Raw genomic sequence first — 23,668 nt, 5'->3', positions numbered from 1 at the left:
ATGCAACAATTTTAAAGATTTTACTTAGTTCCAGTTCATATAAGGAAATCAGTCAATTGAAATAAATTCATTAGGCCCTAATCTACATGACTGGGAATACAGATATGCATCTGTTGGTCACATTCATACAAAAAAAAAAGGTAGGGGAGTGGATAAAAAAAACAGCCAGTATCTGGTGTGACCACCATTTGCCTCATGTGGCACAATATCTACTTCGCATAGAGTTGATCAGGCTGTTGATTGTGGAATGTTGTCCCACTCCTTTTCAATGGCTGTGCGAATTTGCTGGATATTGGCAGGAACTGGAAAGCTGTTGTACACTTCGATCCAGAGCATCCCAAACATGCTCAATGGGTGACATGTCTGTGAGTATGCAGGCCTCCCTTAAAACTTGAGACATCTGTGACATTGTGCTGTGACAACACTGCACATTTTAGAGTGGCCTTTAATTGTCACCAGCACAAGGTGAACCAGTGTAATGATCATGCTGTTTAATCAGCTTCTTCATATGCTACATTTGTCAGGTGAATTATCTTGGCAAAGGAAAAATGCTCACTAATCGGGATGTGAACAAATTTGTGCACAAAATGTAAGAGAAATAAGCTTTTTGTGTGTATGGACATTTTCTGGAATCTTTCCTTTCAGCTCATGAAACATGGGACCAACACTTTACATATTGCATTAATATTTTTTCTCATTGTATATTTGGCCACATGGTAGCAGAAAGAAAAAAACAGGTAGTATGCACATGCAGGCCGCCCATAATGCCACTACCATGTTACAGTTCTGAGGAAATTACCCGCATTCTGACTGGGGCGGGAAATTGAATGCACCCTATGCGGAATCTCCATAGTTACAATATTTGTCACATGACACAAACATGTAAACAGAGAATACTAGCCAAGGCCTACAGTAAAATATTTCTTATTTATTTTGCTGTCAGTGTAAAGCTAGGTATAGTTCTTCATATCTGTAAATATACACACGTGTGTGGGCGATGGATTTTTTTTTATTTGCCTCAAATATCAAACTTTCCCGATAGATGTCGGGAGGAAGAACATTACAATTAATAAAATCGACTTGAGATGGGAGCAAGCGCCTCGATATCTCTCTGTGTAAGTTTGAGTAATTTCTTATTTTACAAGTACTACAGTGCTATTCAGTATTGGATATTGCTTGTTAGTGAATAAAAGACAGGCAAGCGAAAACTGAATTGTCAGTGAATGCACCAGCCAAATTGGGAATTCTCAGTCAGCTAACGTATATCATCTGTTTTACAGGAAATACATTAAACGTTACGTAACGTCAGACAATTTTCCCATTTGAGCAGACACTTTGTTCCTCAATTTGTCTCTTAATTGTGGAAATCCTCACTAAAAGTCCTAATTGTGTAGGCTTAATATTAATTAAGGGCAAGTTAAGCAGTAACCCAGAGAGATTACACTTTAGCATGGTTTCAATGGCTTGAATAAAGGGTAAAACCATTTTTAATTCAATCACTTTTTGACAGCACCCCTTTTGTTTGAAATAAAACTTTCCATACACGTTTGCCTACGGAAAAAAAGTGGTCAGAAAGGGATTTTTTGGGCCTGAATGCCAAACATTCAGGAGATAAAGGTGCTCAAAGTTGAACCATTTTACATACAAACATACCATGAGACATCCATGTCTTCCTCGCTGGAAAAGATAAACAGTTGAGTTTGAAATAATGTAAAAGTTTACGAACAAGGTTGTCACACTATTTCATCATTTATTCAATTATTATAATTTTTAAATAAAAGTATGACTTTTTTTAACCATAAAGCTGCAATATGTCACTTTTGGGGCTACCCGATCAAATTCACATAGACATTTCAGTTCTAGATATGTCATTCTCGTTGAAGTCTAAGAAGCGTTTGATCTGTTTTATGTGCGCTGTTTGTATGCCGTTCTTACGTTTTGTTTTTGCATCTTCTACTTTTGGTTTTGTACAACAACTTCAAACAACTGAATATGCAATATTTTTGGTTATTGAAAATATATTTCTCAGCGGTTTAGATGGTACAATGATTATCTACACTATACTTGCTTGTTTTGTCACATGAAATAGGCAAACTATTATAATTTTTGCAACCAGGAAATGGCGGAGCGATTTCTGCATAGTGCATCTTTAACATCAATTATCTAAAAACGGGTTAACTTTCATATTCACATATGTTGTAACTTAGACCCTACTTTACATCATATGAGGTGTTCGTGTTGTGCCCGACATTGGTTGACACAACATGCTCTTGAATAAGGGTGGGTGTCATTTCAATCACAGAAATAAAATTCATAGAATGGACCTATCCCTTCAGACCCATACAATTTAACTGGTCCACCATTGGATCTCCAACCATCTTTGTGGTACCATTTGAAAGTAGACATTTTTATTTCATTCCCATTTTAGTAAATGTGTCAGCCAAAACTTGACACCCACCCTATATTCAAGAGCATGTTGTGTCTCAACGATTGCCTTGCACAAAACAAAAACCTCAGATGATGTAGAATAGAGTCTAAGCTACAACATATGTAAATATGAAAAAAAAACATCTGAGTTTATGCGTTTTCAAGTAATTAACATTTAAGGTAAACATTTTTATCTGAATTTGATTTATAATTTTTTTTATTCAAGAAATTATACAAATAGTTTGACAACCCTGTTTGTAAGATTTTAAATTATATAAATCTCAACCTTATATCTTTTCCAGTGAGGAAGACATGGATGTCTCATGGTATGGTAGGGGTTATGTCAAAAAGTGATTGAATTCAAATGGATTTACCCAAAATTAAAAATTAGGAGTTACAATTGTGGATAGGCCTGTGGGATACCTGACTCTTGTTGACGACTCTATCCAGTTGCCTCTTATCCTAAGCCTTAGGAAATAATGATAAGAAGGACAAAAATGCCTACAGCTTAAAGTTTTGGTGTCTTTTCTATGCAGAGCGACTCATCTGCTGTGAGAATTCGGAAGCACAATGCGAAGATCAGCCCTGAGCCGACTGTTCCAGGCCCTGACACCAGTCCTGTCTTTGGGGTAACCCTTGAGAGGCTGAGGGAAGATGGACAGCTTGTTTGTGGATTGCCCCACATGCTGCGACACATGGTGGATTGCCTGGACAGAAATGGTAAGGCATCGCGTGCGTGCGCACACACACACACACACACACGCACACGCACACACATTACTTTGTTCACAGTCCATCCCCTGCCCTTACTCCAGGTGTGCAGCAGAGGGGTCTGTTCCGTCTGTCTGGCTCTGTGGTAAGGACCAGGCAGCTGAGGCTGATGTGGGACAGGGGAGAGAGAATGGATCTGGTGGAGGAGGATGTCTCAAATGTGGCCTCCCTGCTCAAGCTCTTCTTCAGGGAGCTGCCCAGTCCCATCATACCAGAGCCTCAGCGCAAGGACCTGGTTCTCAGCCTCACAGGTATGGCGATTGACCCTTCGCTAGGGCCCGCCCCAGAATTTGGGGCAACCAATCGCAGCGATCCAATAGAGCTCGCCAGCTTGTAGTCCTAAAAAATTGATATGTAATTAGCATTTTCTACTTCTGGTTCTTTCAGCCATTCATATGGATGAATTGAATGGGCAAAGAATGGGGTTTTGGGATAAACACTGAAAATAAGGTTAACACAACCTTTTATACGTTTTGTTCTCTGAGATACGATCAAACAGTTAACGTAAACTTTATGAATTATGAAGCCTTTTTGTGCTCTATGTGCTTGTTTTGATTACATAAATGCTTCAAAATTCACAAAAAGTGATGTTAGCTGATAAAAATGATCTCATAAAACAAAACGTATGTTTACCACATACCTTATTTTCAGGATTTATCCAAAAACCCTCCAAAAACCACACCTCTATGGATAGTAACTGTTGTCGAGTCCGACATCTCGGACAAGCTCACTTTTTAAAAGCATGGAAGCAAATAGAGCCCCAGAGTGGGGGTGTCATAATACCCATAAAACCTAGCAGTCAAACAGGGAAATGGTTCCAATCGTTTTTTCCACCACTAATTAGCTGTAGCTGACATAAGTAGTGAGACCAGGACACACATGGGGAAAATCGCAGATTGTTAATATATCACAGTCTGACTTTTAGTCCCCACAAACATGCTTCCCACCGTTCTCTGCAAATTTTGCTTTATGATGTGGGTAAAAGATCTCAACAAAGTGCACCACTTGTTTACCTGCGGTTCAAACACTACTCTGAAAATAAGTAAATTGGTATTTCCAAAGATTAAGCCTAGATTTTCTACAGAATGATGCTATTGATGTTGGTGCTATCAAATCAAATCAAATTGTATTTGTCATATGTGCCGAATAGAAGAGTGTAACGCTTACTTACAAGCCCTTAACCAACAATGCAGTTTAAAGAACATAAAAAATTAAAATTAAGGAAAAAGTAAGATAAGAAAAACAAATAATTAATAACAATAGCGGGGCTATATACAGGGAGTACCGGTACAGAGTCAGTGTGTCAATGTGCGGGGGCGCCGGTGTTGAGGTAATTGAGATAATTATGTACATGCAGGTAGGGTTGTTAAAGTGGCTATGCATAGATAATAACTAGAAGCTGTTTAGAAGCCTCTTGGACCTAGACTTGGCGCTCTGGTACCGCTTTCTGTGCGGTAGCAGAGAGAACAGTCTATGACTAGGGTGGCTGGAGTCTTTGATGATTTTTAGGGCCTTCCTCTGACACCGCCTGGTATAGAGGTCCTGGATGGCAGGAAGCTTAGGCCCGGTGATGTACCGGGCCATACGCACTACCCTCTGTAGTGCCTTGCGGTCAGAGGCCGAGCAGTTGCCATACCAGGCAGTTATGCAACCCGTCAGGATGCTCTCGATGGTGCAGCTGTAAAATCCTTTGAGGATCTGAGGACCCATGCCAAATCTTTTCAGTCTCCTGAGGGGGAATAGGTTTTGTCATGCCCTCTTCACAACTGTCTTGGTGTGCTTGGACCATGTTAGTTTGTTGTTGATGTGGACGCCAAGGAACTTGAAGCTCTCAACCTGCTCCACTACAGCCCCGTCGATGAGAAGGTATTGAATTTTTATATGAATTGTTGCTAATGTTCATGTCAAGATTTTATTTTATTTTCTCTAGAATGTAAGAATGAGGCAGAGTTGAACGCGGCTCTGAAAGAGAAACTCAGCAGCCTACCTGTCGACAACCACAGCATCCTGTCTTACCTCCTCCACTTCCTGTCAAGGGTGGCCTCTCACAGCCAATCAAATCACATGCCCGTGGAGAACCTGGCCACAGTCTTTGGACCCTGTATATTCCAGTGAGTCATTGCCAATAGCAACCCTATTCATCTCATCACAGATCACCCCAGAGACATTTTCAGGGCATAGAATTTAGGCAAACATTACAAGGGGGAAATGATCAGTCATAATTGCTAGTTGTCTTAATAAAAGAGACTAAAACATTATTCCACTGTATTCAATTGGTTAGTAACCTACACAACTGTAGTCCTAGTTCAGGTTAACATTAGTTTATAACAATTAAACATGACTTGCAGTTCCAATCCTCACAGATTAAATCAAAGTTTATTGTGCTTAAACAGTTTTGCAAATGTTTATTGCAGGTGCAGCAAAATGCTTATGGTTCTAGCGCCAACAATGCAACAATATCTAGCACTACAATTACAATACACACATAATCCAATAGTAAAAAAATAACAAGAAATTAAGACATATCAGAACAGTTGCACAATTAGGAGCTGGAAAGGGTGGAGGGGAGTTGACACAATTGAGGAAATGGGTGTGGAGTGGGGCAATAGAGCAGGACAAGCAGTGGCCGACAGAAGTTATTGTACAGCTGTAGTTAACCAGTTTACAGAGCTCTGTAAATAATCTAATGGACAAAAATATTGGTCCCTGAGTGAATACTCTTTTAACAAAGATAACAGCAAAAAAAGTTTATTGTAGCTATGCGTTTGCTGCATCTTTCTAATGGCAATTTGTCCCACTCTTCAGCTGCAAACTGCTCAAATTCTTCAATGTTTGAGTGGTGCCTTCCACCAACTGCTGTTTTCAGATCTTTCCATAGGTTTGTGATGGTATTCAAGTCTGGACTCATCGCTGGCCACTCCAGAACAGTCCAGTGTTTATTCTTGTACCATTCTTGGGTACTTTTTATGTGTGTTTGGGTTGTTGTCCTGCTGAAAGACTAACAACCTTCAACAGAGACCCAGTTTTTGGACACTGAGTTGAAAACTGCACTCCAAAACACCTGCTACCGTAATTTTATGATGTCTTGCACATTCAAGGCCCCCAGTGCCAGACGGAGCAAAGCAACCCCACAGCATTATCAAACTTCCCCCATGTTTGATTGTTCGTTTCTTTGAATGCTTAATTTGGTCATTGGTAAACATCTGACAACCCCACTGCTGAGACACAAGAAGCCCTATTGAACTTTGCAAAAACCCACCTAAACAAGCATTAAATCCTAGGGAAATGTTCTGTGGACCAATTAAACAAAATTAGCTCTTTTTGGCAGTACAGATCAGTGATATGTTTACAGATTACCAAATTAAACATTCAATCAAAATAACACCCTCCCTACAATCAAACATAGGAGAGGTTCAATAACAGAGTGATGAGTCCAGATCCCATCAAAAAACTATGACGAAATCTGGAAACAGTAGTTGGTGGAAGGCACCACACAACATTGAAGAATTTAAGAAGAGTTGGCCAAACTGCCAGTAGAAAGGTGCAGCAGGCACATTTTTTTACATGTATTTTTTATCATTGCCAAAGGCTGTTTAACTAAGTATTAGCTCCAGGGTGGCAATAATTTTGTCATTGCCATTTGTTAGAATTTTCTTCATTAACATTGTAAACTTAAGCCCCCCCCCCCCCCCCCCCCCGGAAAAAAAATAGGTTCTGCAATGTTGATAATCCAATAACAACGTGTTCAATTTCCAATTATTTTAGAAGAAACAGAATTGTTTAAGACAAGTGCAATGGTGCCAATATACAGTATTTGGCTGCAACTGTTATGGCCTTCAGCACCCCCTATCCCCCCACTCTCCTCTCACTCCTCTCCTTCCTCTGTCTGAGTACTGGAAATAAGAGTGAAGTGTCTGGCCTGCAGAGTTTGTTGTACATTTTGGGATGCAAGAGAAAATGACAACAGATTGAAGTAGGGAGGGGATAGGAGGAGTATGAAGTCCTGATGTCCTGCGCTTTCAGCCCGCCAGGGCAAGACTGGTAAGAAAAGGCAGAAAAGAGAGAGAGGAGAAAGATAGAAAGAAAAGCAGCAGCAGCTGTCACAAGGGTATTCCCATTTAGCATCCCACCGCTTCACCCCCCCATACTTTCACATTTTCCAGTCACACACTCAGGGTTTAAAAACCCTCTTGTCCCCCATACTTGGCACATGTGCTTGTACCTCATGTTCTTGGCTTACCTCCTCTTTAACTGTCACGCTGTAATCTGGCCCTTTCAAAAGGTCTGGTACCATCCCCTTTGCGCTCACACAACATGCGTCTCTTGTTGCTTATACATCTGTTATGTAACTGGCATGACATTATAGTCATGACGTGCACCTGCTTCGGTTCCGCACAAACAAACTCTATACACCTGTTGTATTAGTTAATGTGGCAACTGTTGCTCATCGAATGATTGATTATACGTTTCTAATTACGTGATTAACTGAATCAAGCAATTATTAACTCATTAACCTGGGGCACCATGGGAAAACTATTTTTTATTGAGTTTCTATTTCCCAAATTAACTCAAAGAATATCAGAATATTGATTTTACAACAGCCGCTAATTAACCAGTTGCCTCTATCAGTCTCATAATCTGATCGTCGTATATAGCCCTTGAATCTGCACGGACCCGGGTCCCACTAATGAATTCGTACCACACCAATCTTAATTGAATATTTATTTACTAAAAACTAAAATGATGATAAAAGATACACAGACAAAACACATTATAGGCTATTGATTAGAATTTAATATAACGGGCCAACACACTATGCCGCGTGGTACCCACAATGGGTATTTCAGAAGAGAGAGAAAAAGTACACAAGAGAAATATACATTTGAGTGAATTTGTCAGCTATGCTATTCTAACCCTTGCCTCAAACTGCCGCCCTCATGGGTCAGAATATATAATGATGTAATTACGTGGGAGGTGATCTCCGGGGATTCTCTGGGTGGACCGTTCCGTTGTTCGATGACGCACTTCTCCTGCGCAACTCATTGCTCGTCCTCCCTGTTACGGTGCGTGAATGAGGACCCAAAAGCGAATTAACGTAAACAGAGCTTCTTTAATAAGAAAACAAACGTAGGCTCAGATGGACCGGCAGGTTCCGACAGGACAGGACAAGGTTGCAGCAAACATGACGATAGTCTGGTTCAGGCATGAACAACACAAACAAGAATCCGACAAGGACAGGAACAAAAACAGAGAGAGATATAGAGGACTAATCAGAGGGAAAAAGGGAACAGGTGGGAAAAGGGGTGACGAGGTAGTTAGGAGGAGACAAGGAACAGCTGGGGGAAAGAGGGGGAGAAACGGTAACCTAAAACGACCAGCAGGGGGAGACAGGGTGAAGAGAAAGGACAGAAACAAGACACAACATGACAATACATGACACTCCCGGCATCCGTGTCCTTTGTGGCTTAGGAGTCTGTTACCTCACCCCTTTCTCTGGAAGGGGTCTTCTGAGGACAGACAGCTCTGTAGCTCAGAGCTCACAGCATAGGAATGAAACCCTTTAGATACCACGATTCGATGGGAGATGGAGGCTAGGTGGTTCGACTTGAATTCACCCGCTTAGACACAGCTACTCATCCGTAGCTTGGGTAGAAAAGGATTTCTTTGTCCTCAAACTTGCGTTGCGTTCTGGGTTGTTTGACTTTTCAGACCCTGCTGCAGCTGGGGTCACGTAGTCTTCTCGTAAATTCTATACTCACAGGTTTTATACCCATGGGTCAGAAGTGGGCGTAACCGCCTTTAGGGCAATTCTCTACCAAGTTAATGAGGCAAGGCTAGATTTGGTCCATTTCATTGAGGTGATGTGACCAAGTCTCACTTCTCATGAGAACGTCGTCCACGTAGATTATCGTCCCCCTAGAGGCTGCGTCTGGCATTGCCTTGTGCAGGAAGATGTTGAACTCTGAGGGGGAGTTCGCATACCCGAATGGGCAACAATTGAACGTGAAGAGCTTGTTCGAGAAAACCAACTTGTGTTGGTCACGAGGGTCGACTGTCATGGTCCAAAAACCATTAGCCACGTCGACGGTGGAGAAGTACTTGGCGTTTGCCACCTTTGGCAACTCTTGGTCTAGCTGTGTCATTGGCCAACGAGACAACGGAACCAGTTGGTTGAGTTCTCTATAGTCAACTGTAAGACGCCATTTACCCGTTGGTTTTTAGAACGGGCCACACGGGAGCGCTGTACGTACTGTTACATTCCCTGATTATCCATTTAGCTAATAAGGAATCGATAATATCTTGTACCGCTGCGTATGCTGCGAGCGGGATTTTGTATTGTCTAACAAACGTAGGAGTTGCTCCGGGTGGCATAGGAATACGCACCACATGGATACCCGTAACCCCACAATCCAGTGAGTCTGTTGACCAGATCTCACTGTGTTTGTTGAACAATTCTCTCAACTGATGGCGTTCAGTGTCATTGACAAGAGCATCAGCCTCCGACAGTAGTTGTATTACCTGTGCATGAAAACCAGGATATGGTTCGGTGACATTGTACAGGTCTTCATCGGGTGGTGATTGCATGTCACCTTTGGGAGAGTCATCGGTTGTTACCTCACAAGAGTGTACTTCGCATGCAGGAGGAGACGCGATATCATCCTCCGTGACAATGGAGTATATTAACAGGTTGCTGTCAGAATCGACATCCAGCTTGAACGTAGATGTGTCGTCGAGTGGCAATACGGGAGTTAGTGCGATTGCTTTTGACTGACAAGTAAACAGCGTGCCTCCCTCTCCATCTAGGTCAATGGAGGACGGAATAGGCCCAATCACGGGAACAACCAGTTCAAAATCATGGAAGGAGTAATCGATCAATGTTCCTAGCTGAGTGTGCCGAGAAATGGAAATATCCGCTTGAGTCAGATTTTGGACCAGGAGGTAAGTGGATCTAGCGGTTAGTTCCAACAGCGGGTTGCCATTGATAGTTAGCCCCAAGTCGAATAGTTGCGGAGAGGGTTGGAAGAACGCAGTGGTGCCTTCCATCTGGTATCCGGGCACCAGGTTCAGTCTTACAGAAACCTCTGTGGTTCTTGCCGGAATCAACATAGCGGACTCCGTTATCACCTTGCAAGCTTCAGGAATAGTCTGCCCGGATGCCATTCGCATTGGGTCGAAAGACAAGGCATGTTGGTTTGGCTGCGCCAAAGACCAAAGAACTTGGTGTATGGTATCGAGTTTCACACCCAATCTTACTAAAAATGTCCGCTCCCACATAGACTGTATGTGGGAGGTCCACGACAACCAGTAGGTAGTGAGATACTTCCTTGGTTCCAATGCGGATCGAATAGCGTACACACCCCTATTGCGGTGAGCGTCGTCTGGGGAGTCGTTCCCAGTGGAAATCTTAACGTTTTCGGCACAAGGGGATGGCAGTTAGCTGTTTTCGAAAGTTCGTTGAACATTTCCAAACTGATTGCGGATTTTTCTGACCAGGTTGCCAGTCTGGCATCCTCAACCATAGTACCGTTTAGGCACACGCCCCTATCAGAGGAGGGCGGTAAGTGTCGGCTGGTGAGTCACCCAAGCCACACAGGAAAACCTCATGTTCAGTTAAGTTCTGAGTTGAACTCACCTTGTCGTTTGCCACCAATGGCGGGCCCATGGAGAAGTTCACCGGTTTTGCGTCAGATGCTGACGTTGAACCCACGTCGTTGCACAATGTATGGCAGGTAGCCTTGGAAGAGTGCGGTGAAGTCAACGGAGATGGCATAGGTATTTGTGACCAGATTTGATTGGTTTTCCAATCCATTAGTGGTACCAAACGGTCAATCAAATTGATCCCAATCAGCATCTGTTCAATTTCGATGCTAGTCACTGGATCAGTGACACGCTTTCGAAGTTGAGTTTAAGTAGGAGACATTTGGTTAGTGGCGAGGTAGCTTGAGTGAAACCTCGAAGATTCGTATCGCAATGTTATCTTTTCAACCAACGTTTTACAGAGTCCACTGCCCTTTTTAGTTCATCCAGCAAGGTTTCAGATATGAGGGAAATTGTCAAACCCGAATCTATCAGAGCGTGACAGGTCAAACAGTCCTCCAGGACTGTTCTGAGGTATGGCCTGTTCGAGTTGTTTTTTCTCGTCATATCCCCAACAAAATGGAGTGGGTTGGGAGAACGGAGCGGGTTGTAATCTGTGTCGATTTTCAAGACAGATAAGTTACCTACGTGACCCAGTGGGTCCTCTATCGGAATGGGAGAGGAATCATCTGTTGCAAAGCTGCTCATCATGTGCATCTCCACATCCGTATCCAAGTCTGTAGACAAAACCTGCGGGCTTGTGTCTAGAGCGAGCGGTTTCGGGACAGGGATTTGAGTGGGGGCGAGGGTAATGGAAATGTTTGCGTCCTCTCGAATTTGATGAATTTCGGCGGAATTGGTTTCCAATGATTTTACGCCTAGTCATGCTGACTTATCCTTGTCATCCTTGTCAGATTTGCTTCTAGATCATTTATGTTACCATTTAGATCATTGAACACTTTGTTGCCCCTGTTATCCTTAGGTCCTGACCCTTTGTGAGAGTTAGGCGCAGGGGCATTTCGGCTAGGTTGATCTCTACGGGACCTGTTAGATTGGGGACGTTCCTCGTAGCTATTGTTACGGCGGTGGTTGTCGGGGTGGTGGTTACGTGGTAGCCACCCCCTTTGATCGTCATCTTTTACCCCACATGTCCAAATATGCAGCACCTTCTAATTCGAGTGATCGTTTACGCCTAACCTCGAAATTCGAGGGGTTCGGGCTCTTAGCCCAGCTTGCTTCAAAAGCGGTGCTTGCAAGTTCTCGGAGCGTAGAGATTGGCAACCCAACGTGAGCAGTAGGGCCCAAGTAGTTAATGAAGTTGGGAGACATGTTTGACAGGAACAGTTGTTTAAATGGCAATAGATCTTCCATTCCGGTTTCAGTGAGCATGCCAAAGTAAGCTGAACAAAGCCGGTGATAGTAGGCTTGTGGATGTTCATTTCGAGCTTGTCTGCCATTGTTATCCAACGAGCTATCGTGTTTGCGAGTCGCGGAACCACTGAATTCTATTTTCAAAACCGTGGCAAGCATAGTCGTTTTGCACGTGTTGCTCTTGTAGACGGATGAACCATGTCACGTGTCTGTTGGACGTTCGCTTCAAAAGGTAGAGCCTGTCTGCATTCGTAGCATTTGGGTAGCTATCCAAGGCGTCCTCTATGTCTGCTAAGAATGTCTCAGTGTCGTTTGGCTTTCCCGGAACGGGGTCAAAGAGGCGTACGTTTTTGACGATTTTGTCAAAGCGATCATCTGTCGCAATGTCTGCGTTTTTCTCGCTTATGGCATCGAAATCTAACATTTCCAGCCCCTTGGTATAGTTAGGATTTGCATCGTTGCTGAGGTCAGCGATCAATCTTTCCATGGGTGAAGGTCCACTGATTGGAGGGGAAATGGGTGGAAACCCATTTGATGGATTGCTCATTGTTATGATGATCAGTTATTTCAATTGACGTAATGTTTGGGTTTTTGAGTTGGAGGCTGCAAACACAATTTAACTCAGTTTGTAAACATCAATGAATCATCAAGACTGGGTCAGTAATGTGATTTGCTTATTACTGAACTTGCCAAGCAGATTTAATTGATTAAATCGATTTTAATGATAAATCTAACCTGTATAGGCTATTTGGGAATTTTTACTTTAATTCACCTGAAAGAGTTGCTATCTCTAAGTTAACATTGAAAAGTTGAACTATGTCTCATTGGTGTCTCATATGTCATCCATAGTGACAGGACAAAGGAATTTGTCTGTGGCCTGAGATTTACAAGGGGCTTGGGGGCAATAAAACCCCCCACGTCTTCAGACCCACAGATCTCTCCTCCTCTGTTGTGGTTGAGAGAGATAATCTGTAGGGTTGTGGTCTCCTGTAACCTGACCTGATCAAGACAGTCATGACACATCCCAATGTTTCACATTCTCTTTCCTCCGTTTACTCTAAAGTTGTGCCATACACTAGGGAGAGTGGGGTAAGTTTAGCATTTTTTTTTACATTCAGCATCACCACGTCAAGGGAAGTATAGTATTCTTATAACATAGACATCTGGATATATTTCAAGATGTTGAGGTAATCAGAATTCATGTAAACATAAAGGTTTAGAAAACATAGCTTGTCTAAAAAAAGTGGTCTCTTGGAACAATTTACCCGGGTATGAGGTAAGTTGAGCATAGGGGCAGGATAAGTTGAGCCACCTTTGGGTAAGTGGGTGATGGTGTCCTGTGACAGTGGGTGATGGTGCTTGTAGGTTAATGTTTAATTCATGGAATGTGGTATCTTGCATGTGTGGTATCTTGTATCTCTTAAATGTTTGCCTACATTCAGATATAGATCTCTCTGTTCAATATCACTTACCCTTTCTTTCTTTCTTGACCAGTTGTCAGGGACAGGGATGTTGTTTTGATGTGCTAATTTGTCGGAAAGTTCTCTGCATTTGAGGGTACTAAGCCCATGAAACTGGTCCTTGAAATTGTTTAATGTTTAGCAAGCTCAGACTCCATGTCTTCAGATAAGACCTTGTGTTCCTCTGCTACTCTGTCATAGCCTCTCTTTCACACAGGTACATGTTGGTTTTCTTTTTGTCAATGTACACTGCGACCTTTTGCCACATTTCAGGCTTCAAACATAAAGATATAAAACTGTATTTTTTTGTGAAGAATCAACAACAAGTGGGACACAATCATGAAGTGGAACGACATTTATTGGATATTTCAAACTTTTTTAACAAATCAAAAACTGAAAAATTGTGCGTGCAAAATTATTCAGCCCCCTTAAGTTAATACTTTGTAGCGCCACCTTTTGCTGTGATTACAGCTGTAAGTCGCTTGGGGTATGTCTCTATCAGTTTTGCACATCGAGAGACTGACATTTTTTCCCATTCCTCCTTGCAAAACAGCTCGAGCTCAGTGAGGTTGGATGGAGAGCATTTGTGAACAGCAGTTTTCAGTTCTTTCCACAGATTCTCGATTGGATTCAGGTCTGGACTTTGACTTGGCCATTCTAACACCTGGAAATGTTTATTTTTGAACCATTCCATTGTAGATTTTGCTTTATGTTTTGGATCATTGTCTTGTTGGAAGACAAATCTCCGTCCCAGTCTCAGGTCTTTTGCAGACTCCATCAGGTTTTCTTCCAGAATGGTCCTGTATTTGGCTCCATCCATCTTCCCATCAATTTTAACCATCTACCCTGTCCCTGCTGAATAAAAGCAGGCCCAAACCATGATGCTGCCACCACCATGTTTGACAGTGGGGATGGTGTGTTCAGGGTGATGAGCTGTGTTGCTTTTACGCCAAACATAGCGTTTTGCATTGTTGCCAAAAAGTTCAATTTTGGTTTCATCTGACCAGAGCACCTTCTTCCACATGTTTGGTGTGTCTCCCAGGTGGCTTGTGGCAAACTTTAAACGACACTTTTTATGGATATCTTTAAGAAATGGCTTTCTTCTTGCCACTCTTCCATAAAGGCCAGATTTGTGCTATATACGACTGATTGTTGTCCTATGGACAGAGTCTCCCACCTCAGCTGTAGATCTCTGCAGTTCATCCAGAGTGATCATGGGCCTCTTGGCTGCATCTCTGATCAGTCTTCTCCTTGTATGAGCTGAAAGTTTAGAGGGACGGCCAGGTCTTGGTAGATTTGCAGTGGTCTGATACTCCTTCCATTTCAATATTATCGCTTGCACAGTGCTCCTTGGGATGTTTAAAGCTTGGGAAATCTTTTTGTATCCAAATCCGGCTTTAAACTTCTTCACAACAGTATCTCGGACCTGCCTGGTGTGTTCCTTGTTCTTCATGATGCTCTCTGCGCTTTTAACAGACCTCTGAGACTATCACAGTGCAGGTGCATTTATACGGAGACTTGATTACACACAGGTGGATTGTAGTTATCATCATTAGACATTTAGGTCAACATTGGATCATTCAGAGATGCTCACTGAACTTCTGGAGAGAGTTTGCTGCACTGAAAGTAAAGGGGCTGAATAATTTTGCACGCACAATTTTTCAGTTTTTGATTTGTTAAAAACGTTTGAAATATCCAATAAATGTCGTTCCACTTCATGATTGTGTCCCACTTGTTGTTGATTCTTCACAAAAAAATACAGTTTTATATCTTTATGTTTGAAGCCTGAAATGTGGCAAAAGGTCGCAAAGTTCAAGGGGGCCGAATACTTTCGCACGGCACTGTACAATTATCTGTAAGGTCCCTCAGTTGAGCAATGAATTTCGAACACAGATTCAACCACAAAGACCAGGGAGGTTTTCCAATGCCTCGCGAAGAAGGGCACCTATTGGTAGATGGGTAAAAAATAAAAAAGCAGACATTTAAGGTCCCTTTGAGCATGGTGAAGTTATTAATTACACTTTGGATGGAGTATCAATACACCCAGTCACTGCAAAGATACAGGCGTCCTTCCTAACTCAGTTGCTGGAGAGGAAGGAAACTGCTTAAATATTTCACCATGAGGCCATTGGTGACTTTAAAAAAGTTACAGAGTTTATTGGCTGTCATAGGAGAAAACTGGGATGGATATACATCATTGTAATTACTACACAATACTAACCTAATTGACAGAGTGAAAAAAAGGAAGCTAGAACAGAATAAAAATATTCTAAAACATGCACCTAAAGTAATACTGCAAAAAATGTGGCAAAGAAACTACATTTTTGTTCTGAGTGTTATGTTAGGGGGCAAATCCATTACAACACATTACTGAGTACCACTCTCCATTTTTTCAGGATAAAAAATAAACGTAATGGCAAAATCCTAGAGGAAAACCTGGTGCCGTCTGTTTGCCACCAGACACTGGGAGATGAATTCACCTTTCAGCAGGACAATAACCTAAAACACAAGGACAAATCTACACTGCAGTTGCTTACCAAGAAGACCCTGAATATTCCTGAGTGGCCGAGTTACTGTTTTGACTTAAATCTACTTGAAAATCTATGGCAAGACCTGACAAATTGTTGTCTAGTAATGATCAACAACCAATTTGACAAAGCTTGAATAATTTTTAAAATAATAATGTGCAAATATTGTACAATCCAGGTGTGCAAAGCTCTTAGAGACTTACCCAGAAAGACTCACATCTGTAACCAATTCCAAAAGTGCTTCTACAAGGTATTACATTCTTATATAATGAGATATTTCTCTATTTAATTTTCTATACATTTGCTAAAAAAATCTAGAAACATGTTTTCCCTTTGTCATTATGGGTTTTTGTGTGTAGAATTTTTTTTTTTAAATCCATTTTGAATTCAGGTTGTAACACAACATGGAATAAGTCAAGGGGTATGAATACTTTCTGAAAGTACTGTTCTAGACACCCAAAGCACTTTAATAGTATGGGGAAGCTTACCTCATACAACAGCAATGTGTAGCACCCACTTGGGTTACGCATAGCAACCAATTTGCACTAGAACACTCACCACACCACACACGCTGGAGAGTTAGGAATTAGATTATGTCTCCATCACTGCCCTTGGGCATTTATCTTAAGACTAGAGGGAAGAGAGCTCCATACTGGCCATCTAACACCACTTTCCAGCAACATCTGTTCTCCCATCCAAGGACTGATCTGGACTGACCCTGCTTAGCTTCAGAGGCAAGCCAGCAGTGGAATGCAGGGTGTTATGCTGCTGGAATGTTCCTGCCCAGCATTCAAGTTCCTTCCTTCTGGAAAGGTTGGATGAGCTAATCATATCTCTGAAATGTAGGACAAGAGGAGGCTGTTGAAAGGATTCGTTTTTTGGAGTTGAAAGCTCACGGTGAAAACTTTGGAACCGGGTCAAGTGTTCAGAAATCCTTGTAAAAAGATATTTGGCTTTACAAGATAATCCACATTGCTTTTAGAATTTCTTAGTCTGAACTGTGTTGATTTTAATTTTCCACTTAGTGTTACCCAACAAGTCCTCAACACTATTTTACGTTCCATGGCAAACTGCACTACATGTTGAATTTCACTAGGGGGAACCATTAAGTAGATTCACATGACGCTTACCTATGTGCTGTTTCCAGGTATAAAGTTTTCAGCAGGGCCGGCTCCAGGCATAAGCCACATAAGTGGCCCCCATTTCCTGGTGAGAGTTAGAATAGTAGAATACACAAGGTGCAATTTCTAAAATGTGTTGCGCATCACCAGTTTTATCTTGTTATGTCAGTCACTGACAGTCACTCAATTAGCCATGGTCACAGATACCTTTAAAAAAAAAAGGTAGGGGAGTAGGTCAGAAAACCAGTTAGTATCTGGTGCCTCATGCAGCGCAACACAACTCCTTCGCATAGAGTTGATCAGGCTGTTGATTGTGGCCTGTGGAATGTTGTCCCACTTCTCTTCAATGGCTGTACAAAGTTGCTTGATATTGGCGGGAACTGGAACATGCTGTTGTACACATTGATGCAGAGCATCCCAAACATGCTCAATGGATGACATGTCTGATGAGTTTTCAGGCCATGGAAGAACTGGGACATTTTCAGCTTCCAGGAATTGAAAACAGATCCTTGCCACATGGGGCCATGCATTATCATGCTGAAACAGGAGGTGATAGCAGCAGATGAATGGCACAACAATAGGCCTTGGGATCTCATCACGGTGTCTCTGCATTAAAATTGCCATCGATAAAATGCAGTTGTGTTCGTTGTCCGTAGCTTATGCCTGCCTATTCCGTAACCCCAACGCCACAAAATTTGAGAGAAATGCTGTTTTTGTGCATATGGAACATTTCTGGGATCTTTCAGCTCATGAAACATGGGACCAACACTTTACATGTTGAGTTTATATTTTTGTTCTGTGTAGTAATCATGGCAGAATACCAGCCGGGCATGCAGGGGGCCCCATTGATTTTTTTAGTCACTCTCACTCAGATATCATTAACATGGCATACATCTTTGCAAATGTGTAGACTTACAGGGAATGAGCTTTAAAACTGCACACATTTCCCTCCACCACACTGCAAAATTGGTAGAATTGCAGAAACTTTGCTTTAAAGCTGCAACATTTTCTCTACTCCCCATGGTAAAATTAGTAGAATTGCAAGAAATGTACTTTAAAACATATTTTTTTAAATCTCCACTGTCAAGAGGGTGGCCAATCAAATGTTTTCCCTGTGAGGTGGGAGGGGGGGGGCCCAACCAAATATGGCCGGCTCTGGTTTTTACTCTAGACATTGAATACATGCAGATTCAAATCTCATTTTACAGTAATGGTGTGAATTAAATAGTTGTAAATGGCATACAATTGCTGAGTCTTCATTTCCTCTGATAAGCACAGCATTTTACTGAACGTTTGGTCTCCATCTCTCTGTACAGTGTTCCATCAGGGCCTGGGATGCTGGAAGAGCAGAGTGTGTGTAATGCCCTGTTACTCCACCTCCTGAGACATCAATCTGTTGTCTTTATCTGTCCCCCGGACCTTCCACACCCACCTCCTAGCCAGGACACCCCATCACCACCCCCACCCCTCGCAGCCCTGTCCCATTTTGAGGTGAGACATGATAATGAATTTGTACTGTACATCTCTCCTTGGCGTCTGAGGATAGGCTTACAGAGGTTCATAATGTTTTCACTAAATTAACAATAGCCCTGACTCTGACCTTAAACCTTCAAATGCTGTTATCTTTAAGAAATTACAGGATATCCTGCTTCCCCTGACCCCTGTGAAGACAGGTGATGGGTTTCATTATGCATCATCCCACACCAGTGAACTCTGTTTACTTTGCAACAATAGATAATATCATACAGTATTATGGCATATTTCCACCTGAAACTTACCCCATTGTTTTACCATAAAGGCTCAACCTTTTGTGTTTCCACCTCCACGGCCCAGCTCCAGTGTCTCACAGGGTCATGGCCTCAGTGGACCTGCTCTGACTTAGGGCCAAGGCCAGGCCACTGGTACTTTTCAGCTGGCATTTACATAACAATGGCTAAGAAACTCACAAAGGGGTGGCAGGTAGCCCAGTGGTTAGAGTGTTGGACTAGTAACCGAAAGGTTACAAGATTGAATCCCTGAGCTGATAAGGTAAAAATCTGTCGTTCTACCCCTGAACGAGGCAGTTAACCCACTGTTCCTAGGCTGTCATTGAAAATAAAAATGTATTCCTAACTGACTTGCCTAGTTAAATAAAGGTAAAAAAGCAACTGTCTTGATAATGCAGAGGTTGTTTATTCTGCTCGCCCCAAGTCTTTAGTGTCACACTCCTGATGGAAACAAAACCATTAGAGCTGACATTAACATAAACACTGGTGTGGGGTAAGTATTGGTTGGAAATTCCCCATGTAAGTCACATGCCATTGGTGCTTATACAGAACAAACCAAACATCTCCAATAGTATGTTTACATAGTAATCAAGCATCGTATAGTGCTGTGTCATGTACGGTAAGAGGACATTTCAGGGAGTAATGTGTCATTATAGTCCCGGCTGCAGGAGAGACTGGGGGGTCTTACCAGCACCTCTCGGTCAGAGGAGAGTAACAGTGTGGGAAGGTTTGACGGAGACAGCACCACGTCAGAGACAGGAAGTCTTACTACCAACACACCCAGAAAGGCATGGACGCCATCTAACCTGAACAGGTACAGTCCCCTGCATAGTATCACCTGGACGTCTCTGAAAGAGCCCATATGAGAGCCATTCGAGAGTTGGAATAATATGAAAGTGTAGAGCAAGAACAAAAGTGGTTTTATATTGAGAATGTCTACACAAAGTAAACATACAGTGTACCCGGGATGTACAACATTCCTTTCTAAATGGCCATGCCAGGTATGTGCACTTATGCAGTAATATATGGAACAATCATGCCACATTCTCTGTTCATTGTTCTGGATAATTCAGTCACACATCTTTACAAGCTGTGTCACACCTCTTAGAACATATAATTTCTCTGCTTACATCATGTACTTGTCACTTGTCAGCTGAATGTAAAACATTGTTATTAGCAATAACTGTAAACAAGCATTTCTGAACTTTGACCTTACCTCAATGCACACTACGAAGCATTTATATATTTTTATAATCCTTTTATGAACTTTGGTAATTGGTATTGCAAAAGCTTCAGCTACTCTTCCTGGAGTCCACACAAAACATGAAACATGACATAATACAGAACATTAATAGTCAAAAACAGCTCAAAGACAGAATTACATCAATAAAATAAAATAAATTAAAAGGCACATGTAGCCTACATATCAATACATACACACAAACTATCTAGATCAAATAGGGGAGAGGCGTTGTGCTGTGAGGTGTTTCTTTATCTGTTTTTGAAACCAGGTTTTCTGTTCATTTGAGCATCTCTTTATTATGGACAGACCTCTCCCCGTCTTTACAACCATTGAATATATACATTTTTGACCATGACAGTTTACAATCAAGGTAATGCCAAGTCATTTATTATCCTCAATTTGTTCAACAGCCACACCATACATTACTAGAATCAGCTGAGGTCTAGAAGTGAAATCAAATCAAATCACAAATATTTGTCACATGCGCCGAATATAACAGGTGTAGACTATACCGTGAAATGCTTGCTTACGAGCCGTTCCCAACGATAGAGTAAAAAAAAATATATATAAATAATAATACAAATAATAATTTATGATTCCATTTGAGGACTTCAGTTATGTACATTATATAATTTTATGATTGTTTTGATAACTTTATTAGTGCAGTGTCTGCAGAAACCGAGGCCGCTCCTGTGCGTGCCTGTGGATGTTAGGCTTTGGTTCCCTGGATGTTGTCACCAAGCATGTTATGATGTCTGATCAGCACTCTGGCTTTGTGGCCACAAAAACTCAGGGAAACATTTGTATGGTGTCAGTTGATTTGCTCTGACATTGGTCACAGGAAGTGTTAGAAATCCCTCAACTGACACACCAGGGCTCTACACTGACCTTTTTTACAAGGAGCACGTGTGCGCCCAAGGGGAAAAATGTAGGCAAACACAAATATTTTAGGTAATAAAGCTAGAATCCTAATTTTTCTGGGTGCACGGGTGCTACTAAATTAAAATTCCAGGTCTCACAAATATATATTTAGGCACATATACGAATAAAATGGTCATATTGGGGGCCTCCTGAGTGGCGCCGTGGTCTAAGGCACTGCATCACAGTGCTAGGAGTGTCACTACGGACCTGGGTTCAAACCGGCTGTGATCTGGAGTCCCATAGGGCGGTGCACAATTGGCCTAGCATCGTCTGGGTTAGGGGAGGGTTTGGCTGGATGGGCTTTACTTGGCTGATCATGCTCTACTGATTCCTTGTGGCAGGCCGGGCGCCTGCAGGCTGACCTCGGTCATCAGTTGAACAGTGTTTCCTCCGACACATTGGTGCAGCTGCCTTCCGGGTTAAGTGGGTGGGTGTTAAGAAGTGCGGTTAGGCGGGTCATGTTTCGGAGGATGTATGATTCGACCTTCGCCTCCCGAGCCCGTTGGGGAGTTGCAGTGATGAGACAAGATTGAAAAAGGGGGTAAAATACAAAAAATGGTTGGACTATAGAGCCCTGACTTTGTGCAGTTCCAAAAATGTAAGTAGATCCACATACCATGCTGCACTACTGTATGGGACCCGGGTTGACATTTATTATCATGAGTCTTGTTCTGGAGGCAGAACTGAGCGGTTTCTTCTTAGATAGGCCAGCTGCAAAGGTTACAGTTGTGGCCAAAAGTTTTGAGAATGACACAAATATACATTTTCACAAAATCTGCTGCCTCAGTTTGTATGATGACAATTTGCATATACTCCAGAATGTTATGTAGAGTGATCTGATGAATTGCAATTAATTGCGAAGTCCCTCTTTGCCATACAAATGAACTGAATCCCCCAAAAACATTTCTATTGCATTTCAGCCCTGCCACAAAAGGACCAGCTGACATCATGTCAGTGATTCTCTCGTTAACACAGGTGTGAGTGTTGATGAGGACAAGGCTGGAGATCACTCTGTCATGCGTCATCACTCTGTCACGTGTCCTGTGTCGTGCCAACAGTAAAGCATCCTGAGGCCATTCATGTCACTCACTCACAATTTTGCCTAAGAACACAGCCATGAATAAATAATGGTACCAACACATCCTCCGAGAGCAACTTATCCCAACCATCCAGGAACAGTTTGGTGACGAACAATGCCTTTTCCGGCATGACCTTTCCATAAGGCAAAAGTGATAACTAAGTGGGTCGGGGAACAAAACATCGATATTTTGGGTGCATGGCCAGCAAACTCCCCAGACCTTAATCCCATTGAGAACTTGTGGTCAATCCTCAAGAGGCGGGTGGACAAACAAAAACCCACAAATTCCAAGCATTGATTATGCAAGAATGGGCTGCCATCAGTCAGGATGTGGCCCAGAAGTTAATTGACAGCATGCCAGGGCGGATTGCAGAGGTCTTGAAAAAGAAGGGTCAATAAAAGCCTTTGACACTTATGAAATGCTTGTAATTATACTTCAGTATTCCATAGTAACATCTGACAAAAATATCTAAAGACACTGAAGCAGCAAACTTTGTGGAAATTAATATTTGTGTCATTCTCAAAACTTTTGGCCACGACTGTATATTGTCAACATTCATGAAAACAAACAACACATTCATTTGACATTTGTCCTGGTTAACCTGGTCTCTTCGAAAGACCTCTTCGCCACACAGGAGAGATGACAAGTAGCTGAAAACGTGTTCACACTTACAGGTGGAGGACACATGCAGAGCCATGGAGAAATAAATCAAATATATAGTCAATGAACCTTTCTCAATACATCCAGTGAGAAAGATAATGGACCTATTGGCATCTGTAGCAGACTGTAGTTTCGGAATTCCCCTCCTACATTAATAGGACAGCAAAAGGCGTAACGCTCGCTCACCAGGACGTTTCGGGCTTCAATGACCTTCAGATTCTTTTAAACTTGTCTAATAAAAGTAGGAATTTTTATTCGGTGAGCGAGCGTTGCGCCTTTTCCTGTCCAAAGATGTCTACACATTTGTAAGTTGCACCTCTACTCACGTTGGTTGAGCACCTACTTCTTTCCTCCTACGTTAATAAAAATTGTCTCTGCCTCACTATTGGAAAGTGTAGAAAAGTGGAAAATGACTAATTAGTTCCTAAGACAAATATACATAATACAGCCATCTGTTTCAACGTAAGGTTTCCTCACCGAACTGAAGAGGCCTTGCCCCTTAGCAAGTGGAAACATCTATTTTGGAGACTTGGATGTGGGTGCGAAGTATTTTGGATGCAGTGAGAAAGGTTCATTGACTATATTTTTTATTTCTTTCCCCATGGCTCTGCATGTGACTCCTAGGTTATTATTAGCTATGAGCGATTTTGTGCATCTGTGTGAGAGTGGTGTAAGAGCTAGTAGGAAAGAGAGTGAGACCTTGCTGTGTGTTTCTGCATGTATGAGAGAGAAACTGAGGTAGT

At 42.1% G+C, this 23,668-nt stretch overlaps 2 protein-coding genes across 2 annotated transcripts in view; both read left to right on the top strand.

The window, feature by feature from the left end:
* The first annotated feature begins 825 nt into the window (after positions 1–825).
* LOC110529788 (protein FAM13A-like) lies at positions 826–19,292 on the top strand. Its single transcript, XM_021612324.2, has 5 exons — positions 826–1,115; positions 2,964–3,147; positions 3,243–3,449; positions 5,129–5,309; positions 18,573–19,292. The coding sequence occupies exons 1-5, from the start codon at positions 1,086–1,088 to the stop codon at positions 18,835–18,837; spliced, it is 867 nt and encodes a 288-aa protein (XP_021467999.1). The 5' UTR covers positions 826–1,085; the 3' UTR covers positions 18,838–19,292.
* The window catches only part of LOC110529759 (protein FAM13C), a 37,179-nt gene continuing 32,696 nt past the window's right edge, over positions 19,186–23,668 (top strand). Inside the window, exons 1-2 of the mRNA XM_036989878.1 lie at positions 19,186–19,215; positions 19,679–19,836. Of these exons, the coding sequence (XP_036845773.1) occupies positions 19,186–19,215; positions 19,679–19,836 (188 nt within the window). The remainder of the gene's footprint in view (positions 19,216–19,678; positions 19,837–23,668) is intronic.

The sequence above is a fragment of the Oncorhynchus mykiss genome, chromosome 1 (assembly GCF_013265735.2).
Source record: "Oncorhynchus mykiss isolate Arlee chromosome 1, USDA_OmykA_1.1, whole genome shotgun sequence".
NCBI classification, from domain to species: domain Eukaryota; kingdom Metazoa; phylum Chordata; class Actinopteri; order Salmoniformes; family Salmonidae; genus Oncorhynchus; species Oncorhynchus mykiss.
This window is presented reverse-complemented; position numbering and strand designations above follow the sequence as displayed.

Bases quoted from the DNA above. Each gene is read 5' to 3' on its own strand.
- LOC110529788 (XM_021612324.2), top strand. From the start codon at position 1,086: ATGGGAGCAAGCGCCTCGATATCTCTCTGT. The intron at 1,116-2,963 runs GTAAGTTTGAGT...TTTTCTATGCAG, and splicing joins GCGCCTCGATATCTCTCTGT to AGCGACTCATCTGCTGTGAG. The intron at 3,450-5,128 runs GTATGGCGATTG...TATTTTCTCTAG, and splicing joins CCTGGTTCTCAGCCTCACAG to AATGTAAGAATGAGGCAGAG.